The sequence below is a fragment of the Diabrotica virgifera genome, chromosome 4 (genome assembly GCF_917563875.1).
Source record: "Diabrotica virgifera virgifera chromosome 4, PGI_DIABVI_V3a".
Classification (NCBI taxonomy): domain Eukaryota; kingdom Metazoa; phylum Arthropoda; class Insecta; order Coleoptera; family Chrysomelidae; genus Diabrotica; species Diabrotica virgifera.
In genome coordinates, this window is record NC_065446.1 from 33,741,211 (window position 1) to 33,755,793 (window position 14,583).

General features: G+C 33.1%; 1 protein-coding gene across 2 annotated transcripts in view; it reads right to left on the reverse strand.

Moving 5' to 3' along the window:
- Positions 1 to 14,583, reverse strand: part of LOC126883489 (thioredoxin domain-containing protein 3 homolog) — a 69,070-nt gene that overhangs the window by 45,611 nt on the left and 8,876 nt on the right. For both annotated transcript variants that reach the window (XM_050649083.1, XM_050649082.1), the window contains exons 2-4: positions 9,852 to 9,983; positions 4,633 to 4,736; positions 48 to 119 (exon numbers count right to left, since the gene is read on the reverse strand). In XM_050649083.1, coding sequence (XP_050505040.1) covers positions 48 to 119; positions 4,633 to 4,736; positions 9,852 to 9,942 — 267 coding nt within the window. In that variant the 5' untranslated portion in view covers positions 9,943 to 9,983. The remainder of the gene's footprint in view (positions 1 to 47; positions 120 to 4,632; positions 4,737 to 9,851; positions 9,984 to 14,583) is intronic.

Consider the following 14,583-nt stretch of genomic DNA (forward strand, 5'->3'; position numbering starts at 1 on the left):
TAGTTCCCGTGGTAATGATAATTAGTGTTAATGACTTCAAAACTTACAGATACAAATAACCAAGTTGGTTCACTTCTTCCTCGAAATCGTTTTAACTCCTCAATGTTGTCACTTTTTGCCTACAACGTGAAAAATAAATAAATTAATTACTTATTTTCTCCAAAAAGTTATAATTAATAAAGAGTATCTCAACCCTTTTATTGTCATGTAGATATTCTTATACAGGATATTACTACAATATAAATAATATTCTTTAGCAGTACTGTTCTGAAGCTATTTCTTTGTGGTATTTATGTAATTTATTATTCTAAACGGGAAATAAGCCACAATTTAACTTAAAAAATGATTTTATTAACGTTTCGACTTCCAACTCGGCCGTCGTTGTTAAAATACAAAATATTATTAAATCAAACAAAAATGTTGTTGCTTATTAAAAAAAAAATTCTTCTAATAATTTAATTTAATATGACTCATTCATATCGACAATTCAGACATATTATATTATACATATTTTAAAGTAGAAGATTTTAAAATGATATTGCCAATATTTATGAGTTGCGTTCCTGCATGTAAACTTAATGTAAGACCAAATACTTACAATGTCGGGATAGTATCATGAGGTTTTTCCTGGTTTTTCCTCGTGATTTACTATGCAATCACTAACGCGAGAATTTTACTGTCACCAGTGCATGTGGTTGTCTTTTTAAAGACAAATCACATGCTATGACGGATATTTTTGAGTTAAAGTTAATTTCATGTAATCGAATTAATTATTTTTCAATACAGTCGTCCCAGGAACGCAACTCATAAACATTGGCAATTATTATTAAGAGGCTAGAGTAGCGCGTCATCAAAACAGAAAACGCGGTCCAAGATTGCGGCTTTAATTTTAAATATTTTGTCGAAATATTTGGCGCACATATTCGTAATATAGTAAAGAATGGCGGTACAGAGCCTAATTTGAGAAATATGTTAGTATGTGGAAATAACTAAATACAATATCAGAAAAACGAACTTGTACCGCCATTAACCCGGCATTGGTCGCTAGGTAGGTTGTTACGCGAGTGGTCGCGCGTGAGATTTTCTCTCACATATCCAACTTTTGCCTTTCTTTACAAAATTTTACAAAAAAGATGAGGTTTCATCAACGATAAAGCCATCTGCTTTAAAAAGACACGACGTTTTTCTGTTTTATTATTATTATCTTTATATAAAATGTGACTATTGATGCCGCCATTGAAAAATATATGGTAAGTGACCATCTACAACTAACCCGTGAAACAAAATATAGGATTTTCATATCATCGACCACATCCACGGCGCCTTTTATTACATCATAAAAGGATATTATTTTAGGTTTTAAGGGGAAAAATAAAATTAATTTTTATACACAGTTGGTGACGCCGGTGGTCGCTTGATGAGAGAATCTCTCACATGAAGCGCACTGACTCAACAATATGGTGATACTAAGTAAACTGTGTCACTATCTGAGCGGACGAGTCTATTAGATTGTCGAGGGAGGATAGTTAGGAGACTAGAAGGAACTACAGCGCGTATAATTTCCCAGAAAAAAAGTTGTGCGCAATTTTCTGAAACCGTGAGAGAAAATCTCATATAGCGACCACTGGCGGGTTAAAAACAAAAAATACCCTTTCTTTAAATAAACTTTTTTATCCCATGCCTCGATTTTGTGTCATAGTGGAACTACTAAAATTTTTTATCTCTAACAAGAAATCGAACATATTATGTATAACTAAATAACTGATTAGGTCAACATAGAGAAACAGTCATTGTCATTTTGACAAACCTGCGTCAGATTTCTAAGTGTAACTGGTGTAACTGTATCGATATCTGTTCAGTGCAGTAGTGTATTATTTTAAGAATACGTTATTGTTGATCATTGTGTTGATTTTGTGTAAAAGAACTAAGTTGTTAGACTATCTGAAAAAATAGATTATTGTTAATTATTGTTAGTTTTACTTATAGGTAAGTATATTTACGTAAAAATATTTTGAATTTTAATGCGAGTATATAAAGGCTTAGGACGCTAATCGTTCGGACGCTTACCACTTAAGATCCAAAAATTCTTCCCCTATGATATATGAGATGGCTTCAGAACTCGAATGTGTACACACGCGAAACAGTGTTGACTTCGTCGTTGTGCTTTGATTGTAAGTTTTTACCTTTTATTTGTTATTACCTATATCTCCTTTGTTTCGTTTTTTGAAATATTTACCAACCAATTTAATTTGAATTTGTGTATTATTATTGTATTGCGCTTATGGAGAATTGCGTTGTAATTAGTGTTTATTGCTTGTTTTTGATTTTATTAGTTGTCTCGTACGTTACCTGCTATGTACGTAAACATACAGTTCTATTAAAAAAAGGGTTGAAACTAGTTAGAGTGCTTTTGGCGCTCTATGAACTAAATAAAATAAGACGGCTCTTGTTGAGAAAACCAGAAATATTTTGGGAATTAAGTTTCGCAGAACTCTCAAAAAAGGGTATGATACTATCTTTCGAAGTTATATTGATGACGCGCTACTATATGCTGTTAAAGTCTTCTACTTTAAAATATATAATATAATATGTCAGATTAAATTATTAGAAGAATTTTTTTTACTAAGCAACATTTTTGTTTACATTAGTAATATTTTGTATTTTGACAACGACGTCCGAGTTAGAAGTCGAAACGTTAATAACATCATTTTTTAAGTTAAATTGTGGCTAATTTCCCATTTAGAATAATAAATTCTTTATCAGGAGCAGTTTCTTAGAGGGCTGAACTAAACAACACAATTGGTGAATACAAAAAAGACGCAATCTCAGATACGCATCTCATCATACCCAAAAATATCCAATACGAATCTAATCGAGGCAAAAGGAGAATATCTGTTTAAAAACTTTTTGACAATTGTACGAAAAATTGACTGAATAATAAAGAACTTACCGGTGAAAATGCGAAGGCTAATACACTCAACCAAACTTATATGGAATCATGTATTTGAAACCTGAAGCTTTTGAAAGCTATAGGTTTAAATATTTTAGTTGAAACGATAAGAAGAAGATTGGCCGTGCTAAAAGACTATATAGCAGGAGGAAGTTACGGGATGCCGAGTTAACCAGGTAGCATAAGAATGGTCACGTAAATTATTGGTGTTTTTAACACCAATTCTGGAATATTGGAAATTGGAAAAGTGTGCTATTTTCAAACGAAAGTAGGATGTGTAAAATCAGATTGAACACAACGGGAAAGTTGGACAAAACGGGATACCAGTCTTGTTTATTTTTATTACGGAAAAAATATTAAAGAAATTATCATATTATTATTTTTTATAGGTATAACATTTATTGAAGCACACAAAAAACATATTTTTAGCTATTTTTAATGACGGGAAAATAGTAAAAAAAATATTTATTAAAGTTCTGCACATCCCGTTTTAGCATACCACGGTTGGATAAAACGGGATAGGTTCACAATATTTAATTTTTTGCATAAAATTATCTAAAAAGTATATTTAAGTAGATATAAGACTGCAAAGCAAAATTTACCTTTGAAAAAACAATATCTTCAGTAGTCAGAAACTTAAAAATAGGCCTTTTTTATGTTTTATTGCAAAACGAGAAATAAGCCTTTTATTTAGGACTAGGTACTTATATCAGAACAAAAGTCACATAAAAATATGTTGTTCTTTTCTGCAGTATGAGAACACGCTTTATCGCTATTTAAAAAATGAATAGGGCAACAAATAAATAGGTGGATAAAACGGGACATAAAAAGTTGTATCCCAATTTATCCAACTTATAAGTGTCCCGTTTTGTCCAACTCAGACATTTTTCAAAACAAAAATGGCTCCTGCCTAAACGTGAAAGTAAAATTGGATAGACTACACATGAGAATATTCGTTATTGAGTGCTTAATTAAATGTAATAGTCACCGGAATTATATGTATAGATATGTAGGCAATATAATGTAGAAAACAACGCACTTAAAAGTACAAAGTACCAAAAAAAATAGAGCCAAACAATTCTAAACACAACAACTTTTTATCAAATAATGGCATCGAGGTAAAACGAACTAAGAATGTTAAAATGACTACTGAGAACAAGTTTTCGTCGTTGTCCGATTGATAGCAGCACTAGTTGGGTCTCTAGGCTAGGTATCCCGTTTTATCCGACTATCCCGTTTTATCCAACTCTCCCCTACTTACAGCATAGAGAGCGAGGAAGATAAGCAAGAACGGAAACTGTCAGATTTGTTCATAAATATAAAAGGGGATGGGTCATGTTCTAGGGAGAACTTATGATCGGTAAAAAAAACCTTTTATTTTCATTCAACCAACTTTACTAGCTCGCAGGTATGTTGATTTGATTCTATAACCTGTAGTTAGACACCTGAAAGATGCTATGGAAGAAAATTTCATTTAGCATTAATTAGTTTAAAATAATAAAAAATATCAGATGATTCCAAATCAGTTTGGTTGAGTGTATATGCATATTTGAAGTACATATCAATAAATTATAGGTAGTGATAGAACAGAAATTTACAAGCACAAATATTATTCTGCTTTAAGGATAATAAATAATAACACTTTTATAATGTTCTCATATTTTATAATAACTTATACATACTATTGCCAATTGTAGTAAGTCTCCACCTTGGTCTAATTTAATTTTTTTAAGATTTGCTGCCATTCCAGAACAAGGTCCACACCAATCTGAGTAAACATCTATAACTAAAATTGATAAGGTTATAAATAAAACAAAATATTGAACATGAAGAAAACGTTGTTGTTTAATATCACCATATATACACTACGTGTCAGAGAAAACGGGCACCCCACAAAATGGGTCATTATTGATGTTTCTAATTATTTCCTAAGCCTGTCGTCCGATTTAAGCGATTTATTTAATATGTTATAGCCTTACTCTTTAACAACATCGCTGTAATAATATAGTTTCTAGACAGGTAAACTGTTATTGTATACCGGGTGTACCAATCAAACTGTGATTTTTTCTCGAAGTCCACCACATCTTAAGAATATTCTAGCATTTATAAAATAGGTACTAAAATTAAAATCCAACTATGGCTTCAGTTTTTTTATCATTCTGTTTTTTGATCCATTCGCTTATACAGGGTGTCCCATACTAATTTATCCAGGCTATATCTCTTAAACGAATAGAGATTTTCGAATGGGACAAAAACTGATCTATTCCATTTGTAATACACTTTAATATGGCGTACAAGAAATCATCCCCTAAATATTATTCATCCCTTGGTTACAACTCATAACTTTAATTTTTTAATAGCAACCTGTACATTTTTTATAGTTTTGGATGTGGTCTATTGTCTATTCAACAGATTTTTTAAAAATGAAATCGGCTCGTAAGTAATCAATAATCAAGAAAATATCAGTTTATTTTTGTTAATTATGTGTCCCAGACTAATTTATCCAGGCTATATTTCTTATACGAATAGATATTTTCGAATGGGACAAAAACTAATCTATTTTATTTTTAACACATTTTAATATGGCGTAGAAAAAAACCATCTCCTAAATATTCATCCGTGACTCATAACTTTATTTTTTTTATAGCATCCTCTAACTAAGGGATGAATATTTGGAAGATGAATTTTTTACGCAATATTAAAGTGTATTAAAAATTGAATAGATCGGTTTTTGTCCCATTAGAAAATCTCTATTCGTTTAAGAAATATAGCTTGGATAATTTAGTCTGGGACATATAGTTAACAAAAATAAACTGATATTTTCTTGATTACTTACGACCGATTTATTTAAAAAAAAAACTGTTAAATAGATAATAGAAGACCACATCCAAAACTATAAAAAAATGTACAGGGTGCTATTAAAAAATTAAAGTTAGGTGTTGTAACTAAGGGAATAATATTTAGGGGATGATTTTCTCTACTCCATATTAAAGTATATTACAAATGAAATAAATCAGTTTTTGTCCCATTCGAAAATCTCTATTTGTTTAAAATATATAGCCTGGATAAATCACTCTGGGACACCCTGTATATTGGATAATAAAAAAGTTAAGAACTTTATTAACTAGCCATGTCCTTCATCAAAACAGGGTGTTATACAGTCTGTTATCAATACCGGTTGCTTTTTAAACATATGGCCGCAAATGCTTCGTTCCGAGGTACGGGATGTTGAATTTTTTTCTTACAAACTGACGATGTATTTATTTCTCTAAAACCGGTTAAGACATGCAAATGAAATTTGGTAGGTTTTAAGAGATAGTTATTGCGGTAGATTGAAATTTTATATTCTCAATTGGCGCGCACACGGAAAATAATACCTATTCCACAAGGTGTGGTGAACTTTGAGAAAAAACTCAGTATGATTGGTACACTCGGTATACAATAACACTGTCTAGCAACAATATTATTACAGAGATATTGTTAAAGAATAGTACTATAATAATATATTAAAAAAATCACTTAAATCTGACAAGAGGTTTAGGAAATCTGAGACATCAAAAATGACCCATTTTGTGGGTGGCTCGTTTTCTCTGACGCGCTGTGTATGTGTATATAGTCAATGCCTAATTTACCAATTTAAAAAACAATAGGGTTAAATCAGCATACATCATAGTACGGGGTCCGAATAGGAGGTCAAAATGTACCTACCCATCTGCTTGCTGGATGAAACATTGTTTTTATTAAATTTCATACATAGACAAATATATCTAGCATGGGTTGCCCATCAAAATCGTGTCATATCTATCCTTAAGGGGGGCGCGTGGGGGTTGAAATCAATATTTCAAGCACATTTTTTTTGAAAGTATGGTAGAAATATTTTATTTTTAAATTAAAGGCATACTAAGTACAATTCAAAGAATTTTCAAGAAAAAATTCAACGAAAAATAGTGAAAAATAAGCCAACGGTGGCAATTTTTTGAGGTGACACCTCAAAATATAATGAATTTTGCGGCGGGCATCAGAACTCATCATTGGATCATAGTAAACAAAAAATTCAAAAAGATTTTATTAACTTATGAGTTTTTCCAGGTAACGCTGTCCAGTTTTTTTAGTTTTATCGACTTTTTACTTTTTGATATCACTCAGAAATCAAAACAACGAATTTTTTTTGCAAAAAAGGTTGAAAATCAACATATTTATTATTGTTAAACAAAAAATAAGCATAAAACAAAAAATATCTCGACAGTGTTACCTCAAGGAATGTCTAAAGAAAATATGTACAAAATTCCAGGTGGGTCGGTCAAGTAGTTTTTGAGTTACAATGTATACAGCCTTTGAAAAAGACAGTTTTGAGGAAAAAGCGTTTAAAGTATTGTCAACTTTTATTTTCAATTTCTTTTTGTCTATCAAATCGTAAAATGATGCACACCGGAATATCTTTTTGAATGGGGGATAATTTACAAAAAAGATGAGAACAGCTGTTGACCGTTGTTCACTACGTTCAAGCGTGCTGGCGCGAACCTGCTGCAAAGCGAGTCGAAGGTAGGGATATTCAACAATATCTCCCTACCCCCTTCCTTCGACCCGCTTTGCAGCAAGTTAGCGCCAGCATGCTTGAGCGTAGTGAGAAACGGTCAAACGCTATTCTTATTTCCTTTTGTAAATTACTCCGCGATTCAAAACATATTCCGGTGTGCATCACTCTACGATTTGACAAACAAAAAAGAAATTGAAAATAAAAACTGCTTTTTCAAAGACTGTAGATTATAGGTTTGTTCTAGCATCAGTTTCAAACGGTTTGAAACCATCAGCGAATAGTGGACCAGCGCGAGTAGAGGGGATAGCACTGGTGACTGTATTATGTTCTCTCACTGACCAACTGTTTGCTGACGGTTTCTGACTAGTTTGACTGTTTGCTAGAACAAACTTATTGTAACTCAAAAACTACTTGACCGACCCACCTGTAATTTTATGTATATTGTCGTTAGACATTCCTTGAGGTAACGCTGTCGAGATAGTTTTTGTTTTATGCTGATTTCTTTTTTAACAATAGTAAATATGTTGATTTTCACCTTTTTTTTTTCAAAAAAAAAATCGTTGTTTTGACTTCTAAATGATATAAAAAAAGTCAAAAGTCGATAAAACTAATTAAACTTGACAACGTTACCTGGAAAAACTCATAAGTTAATAAAATCTTTTTAAATTTTTTGTTTACTATGATCCAATGATGAGTTCTGATGTCCACCGCAAAATTCATTATATTTTGAAGTGTCACCTCAAAAATTTGCCACTGTTGGTTTATTGTTCAATATTTTTCTTTGAATTTTTTTTTGAGTAATCTATGAATTGTACTGAATATGCCTATTTAATTTAAAAATAAAATAATTCTACCATACTTTAAAAAAAATGTGCTTGAAATATTAATTTCCACCCCTACGTCCCCCTTAAGGATAGCTATGACACGATTTTGATAGGCAACCCATGCTAGAAATATTTATCTATGTATGAAATTTAATAAAAACAATGTTTCATCCGGAAACAGATCGACCTATATTCGGATTTTATACTACGAAATTTGCACATACAAAATCTACAAATTAGAAAAAAGTGCACTCCTGAGAAGCGATCAGTATTTCTACTAACATATTCCTAATTTAAAAAAATACAAATTTAAAATCTTGTAAGCAATTATTATTTACATAAGCCCCCATGTTGTAGAAACGCAATTTCAATAGAATATATTGATTTACAAGATACATCCAATATCATGATTTCATAATAAACGTAACAAACCACTTTACGGCCGGTTTCACAATCTGTGGTTAACCCTAGCGGTCAACTAACCTTTACCCACAGTCTAACTGACAGTTGCTGTTTCACAACCACAGATTCAATCATGGTTAGTTGACCGTAAGTTTTGTTTTATTTTTCTTATGTTGGTAGGAAATTATGGACAATGATTACCAGAAATAACATTTTTATGGAAGAATTATCAAATCAGCTGATCAGTCAGATGAGTTTCGATTGATTTTTATTAGGATAAATTCAATAAATTGTTATATTTCTTTATGACTATTAATTTGTTGTATATATTTTTTAAGGATTTTATATTTAGTTGTGGAGTTTATTTTGCAAATTAAGGAAAAATAAATGTGTGTATATGTGTGGTTAGGATATTCAGTCAGACTTGTAGTTGATTTGCATAATCATATTTTTGATGTTGATTCTTGCTACCTTGCTTTAAAAATTCATATATTTTAACATACCTCCTATGGAATTAATAAAATTTGATACATGATGGTTGCATCTTAGATTTTGGACCATAAAAATTACTATGCAAAACTTTTTTGAAGTATCATTTTTCGTAAAATTAATATTACAAATGCTTCCCATACGTGGCCAACTAAAGTACACACACTGTATATTACATGCACATTATACATTTTAAGTTTTGTTTAAGAATAATATTTGTTTTGAGGTCTTTCGCCAATATTGTTAAAATTAAATTGTTAATATAAAAACATGTAGCAAGCAAGAGACTATAGTATGTATTAATAATTACCCCAGGAAGCAAATCATTTAAAAATCGAACAATTATTGGCCGCTGAAATGCTAAACGCATTTAAGTACATCATATAAATTCATATCTGTAATTAATAATTTACGTGTATCACTCTACATTCTGTCCTGTCAATAAAACGAAATTAGGTTAGGATAACCTCTGGTTAAGAGCTTAACCATCACTCCAAGCTCTGGTTAAAAATTCTGTCGGTTAACCACAACTTCGCCGTTGACCTGATATTGTGAAACACATATTTCGGGGTAACTTCTGGTTATCTCTTAACCACAAGTTAACTTCGACTTGTGAAACCGGCCGTTAGAAACAAGAAGTAGCACTTACCTAGTAAACCATCTTTCGCCAAAAACTTTTCCCATTCTTCGTCCGTATTCAGCTCAGCCTGAAGTTGCACTTGCTGACCCTTTTTAGCCATTTTGACAGCTTTATTTTAGTTCCGTTCAATTTTGTGCGTTGCTATGGAAAGTAAAATTATTGAAAAAACTTAGAGATGGTGTACATTGTACATGTGTGTGTGAGAGAGATCCTGGTATCAGACAAAATCTATTTGCCACAAAACATGTAAGTTCTCATAGTCGTGGATACGGCGTAAGAAAGAAAAGTTGATTAAAAGCAAGCTGAAAGTTCTTAATATCTTACCGGTGTCTAGTCGGAAAAACTTTGATGTAGGGGAACACTGGAACAGTGGAAGATTTAATTGTGGAGCATGATAAACGTGTCGTACAGACAAGTTTATGATTGTGAAAAATAGCAAGTTGTTTTTAAATTTATTCAATAGCCAACATTGCAACGTTTAATAATATATAAAATAATGTTTGTCCGACAAAAATGTTGGGCATTTTAACTAGTCCGACACATAGAACATATCACATCACAGGAATTATGTTGGTGATAAATAGCAGTCTGATTTTTGCATGAGAATTTAATGAAAGATTAAAAAAGCAATTGGAAGTTCTGTCCGACAAAATTAATGGAAAGTTTCCGTAGTCCGACGTTCTAAACATGTAAGATATGGGCAAAAATGCCGGTGATAAATTGCAAGCTATTTTTGATTTTTTTATGTACAAATTATATTTTGTAACGCAAAAAGTTATATGTCGGACAAACAGTTTGGGAAAATCGAAGGAAATAAATAAAAAATAATTTTTTCAGAATGACTTATTATTAGTCGCATATTGAAAAGCTATTTTAGTTGTATATTATTATTTATATTCAGACACTTGCATTTGTATATACAAACAATCAGTGAGGTAAGTATCAATGCATGTACATATTGCAAAAAAATTATTGTTTGGGTGGCATTTTGTTCTAGATATTCTCAAAATGATTCCTCAAAGGAATCTTCAATCAAACCTAAATAGAATTCAGCAATGGATGAAAGTCTGGCGCATCAAATCGAATGGAACTAAATCATTACATGTAACACTCACGCTACGTAGAGAAACATGCCCCCCTATATATATTGATAATTGTCTAATTCCTCAATCCGAGGACGCTAAATATCTTGGCATGCACTTGAATCGCTGTGTAACTTGGAAAAAACATATTTTTAACAAACGAAAACAGTTGACTTAAATTGAGAAATATGTTTTGGCTCATTGGACGCAATTCCAAACTATCTCTGGATAACAAAATTTTACTCTACAAGTTCATCCTCAAGCCCATATGGACTTATGGGATTCAGCTATGGGGCACTGCTAGCGTCTCCAATAGGGATGGCGGTTTTTGACAAAACACCGGTTTTCGGTTATACCGGTTTATTCTACCAACGGTTTAACCTGGCGGTTATAACCGGTCAAAAAACCGGTTATTCCATAAACCGGTGTTCGGTTTTGTTATTCATAGCCAATACCCAATAGGATACATTTACATTGCGCTTTAGTGACACTTCATACGAATCGATATCAGTCTATATCAGTATAGAAATCCGTCATCAGTGTTGTGAAATCGGTTTCAGTCAGCTGAAAATTTCCAATTAACGGGCGGGGAGCGAAAAAATTTCCCATTTTTCTCCTAATTCAGTATTTTTTCCACTTATCCGGTTTTTCACCGGTTATTACTTTAAAAAGAAAAAACCGGTTATAACCGGGACAAAAAAAAACAACCGGAAAAACCGATTATTGTCGAGGAAAAAACCGGTTTTAGGTTATAACCGGTAGGTTCCCATCCCTGGTCTCCAATACAAAAACATCTTACAGAGATTTCAAAACAAGGTGCTGCGTGCCATAGTCAATGCGCCATAGTATGTATCCAACGAAGTGATTCAACATGACATCCCCCTAGAATCCGTGAAAGAAGCCATACAACGTTTTAGTGTTAAATACTGTGACCGAGTGCTTCTTCTTCTTCTTCGTCTTCTACGGCACTATAGCCCAAATTGAGCCTTGGCCTCCTTTATTTTTTGCCTCCACCATTGCCTGTCTGTGGCTGCTCTTCTCCATACACGGACTCCTAAAAGGGCTTGTGCGTCGCTGTTTATTTTGTCTTCCCAACGCTTTCGTGGCTTCCCAACCGGTCTCTTTCCTTGCATTCTAGCATTCAGTGCTCGTTTTGGTAGCCTATCCTCTCCCATTCTTATCATATGTCCGGCCCATTGCAATCTTTGTATTCTAATGAAGTCTGACAGGGGCGTTTCCTTATAAAGTTGATAAAGCTCGTTGTTGTATCGACTTCTGAAGATTCCGTTTTCCCTCACAGGTCCTAGTATTCTCCTAAGTACTTTCCTTTCGAATGTGTCGAGTTTGTTTTTGGATGTTTCTTTCAGGACCCAGGCTTCACTGCCATAGCATGTTATTGGTCGAATTAAGGTTTTATAGATTCTCATCTTTGTATTTCGGTGGACACTTTTAGACCGAAATATATGGGAGAGGGCAAAATAAGCTCTGTTTGCCTTCGTTATTCTCTTCCGTATTTCTCCATCTTCTGATCCGTCGGCATATATTTCTACTCCCAGGTATGTAAACTTTTCAACCGTTTCAATATCATCTTCATGTATAATGTTTTCTGGGACTATATTTCTTCTCGTCTGAGTCATTATTTTTGTTTTTTTCTGTGTTAATTTCCAGACCTAGCATTTTTGTTTGTGTTTTTAACTCTGCATATATGTTTCCTGTGCTCCTGTTGATGTTCTACTCATAATATTAATATCATCAGCATAAGCGGCCAGTTGAACCGTTCGGTTGGTCAGTAGATTTCCTCGTCCAGTTTGCATTTGCCTAACCGCATACTCCAGTGCCAGGTTAAACAATGTTGGGGCCAGCCCATCTCCCTGCTTTAGTCCCTGCGAAATGTTGAAAAAGTCTGTCCGGTGGTTTTATATTCGTACACATGCCTGAGTTTCATCCATTGTGGCTTTAATGAGTCTTATTAGCTTATGTGGTATTGCCAATTCAGCCAATATATAGTATAGTTTGTTCCTTTTGACTGAGTCGTATGCCTGTTTGAAGTCTACAAACACGTTGTGAACATCAACATCGTGTTCCCATGCTTTGCTCAAGATCTGTTTGACTGTAAATATTTGATCCAGTGTCGATCTTCCCCGTCGGAAGCCCGACTGATACTCTCCAATAATATTTTCTGCTAGTGGTTGGAGCCGCTGGTTTATAATATACGTGAGGACTTTATATGCTGTAGTAGTTTTTGCACTGGAGTTTGTCTCCTTTTTTATAGATCGGGCATACTATACTTTTCTTCCAGTCGTCGGGTATTTTCTCTTCTTGCCATACGTCTTTGATGAGCGCGTGGATGTGACTTGCTAGGTGGTCGCCACCTACCTTATATAGTTCTGCTGGTATTTCGTCAACTCCCGGAGCTTTATTGTTTTCTCTGCTTTAATGGCTTCGAAAACTTCCTCTATGGTTGGAGCTTCTACTCCATTCTCTTCTACGTAGATCATACCCATTTCATCTTCCATGTCTACTTGAATTCCAAGGAGTGTCTGAAAATAATGCTTCCAGGTTTCTGTGACTTTCTGTTGGTCTCTGATTATTTGCCCACTTTCATCTTTACATATACTTGTTTGAGGTTTATACCCACTTTTTATCTTTTTTAGGTATTCGTAAGCCCCTCTAATTTCGTTGTTTTTGAAATTTTCTTCCATTTTTTCTATTTGTCCATTTTCATAGGCTCTCTTTTTATTTCTACATGTCTTGTCTGCTTTCCGTCTTGCGACTTCAAATAATGTTCGTCTTTCCCGTGTTCTTCTTGTTATGTACATTTTGTGTGCTTCATTTCTTTCCTCTATTGAGCGTCCTGCTACCGAGTGCTAGTGCATCCTTATGCGTTGGCCAGACAACTAAATGAGGACCTTGGGACCAGAAGGGGATATGCCATCAAACAATATTTTGGAGAAAACATCATTTTAAATTTATTTTCAAATCCTGAAATCCAATTTTTACATTTTTCTCGGAAGTAAGGCCCATAATCGCTTGGAAATATGTTATTAAATACACAATAAAAGTAACACAAATGTTTATTTTGAAAATATTCTTAATTTAAGAAACAATAATTGTAAACGTAATTGTAATACTCATGTAGAGTAAATATTTATTGAAATATTTCTCTTCGCGCCATTGTAAATTTCAACAAATGTGTTTATATGGTCTGTTTTTTTTACTGATTGCACAGTAAACAAACAATAAAAAAATGTTTATTTAACGGTTTTTGAGTTTTTGAACATTTTTTGAAAAAATATGAGGCTTATCCCATTTTGTATAAAAAATTATATTCTAAAAAATGAATATAAAATGCAACCAGAAAATAGTTCAGTTGTCAATATTTTTAATATCTGAAAAGTCGTCAAAATGTTCAATCTCTTCCAGTGGTTCATTATTCTCAGTATCTAGTAGAATCTGTTGGCAAGCACCAATTCTGTCTACACTGTTTTGTGCAACCGCAAGGTGCACCTAATTTTTTTGGTTCTATTTTCTTCCCTTTTGTATTTATATATTCGTAACCTAGATTTCTAAGCCTTGCGCTTAATTTTTTTTTTCTAGAAGCCGCCTTCTTTTCTAGAGTTGGCAAGACACCTCGAGAAATGTGTGGGGTATAAACCTCT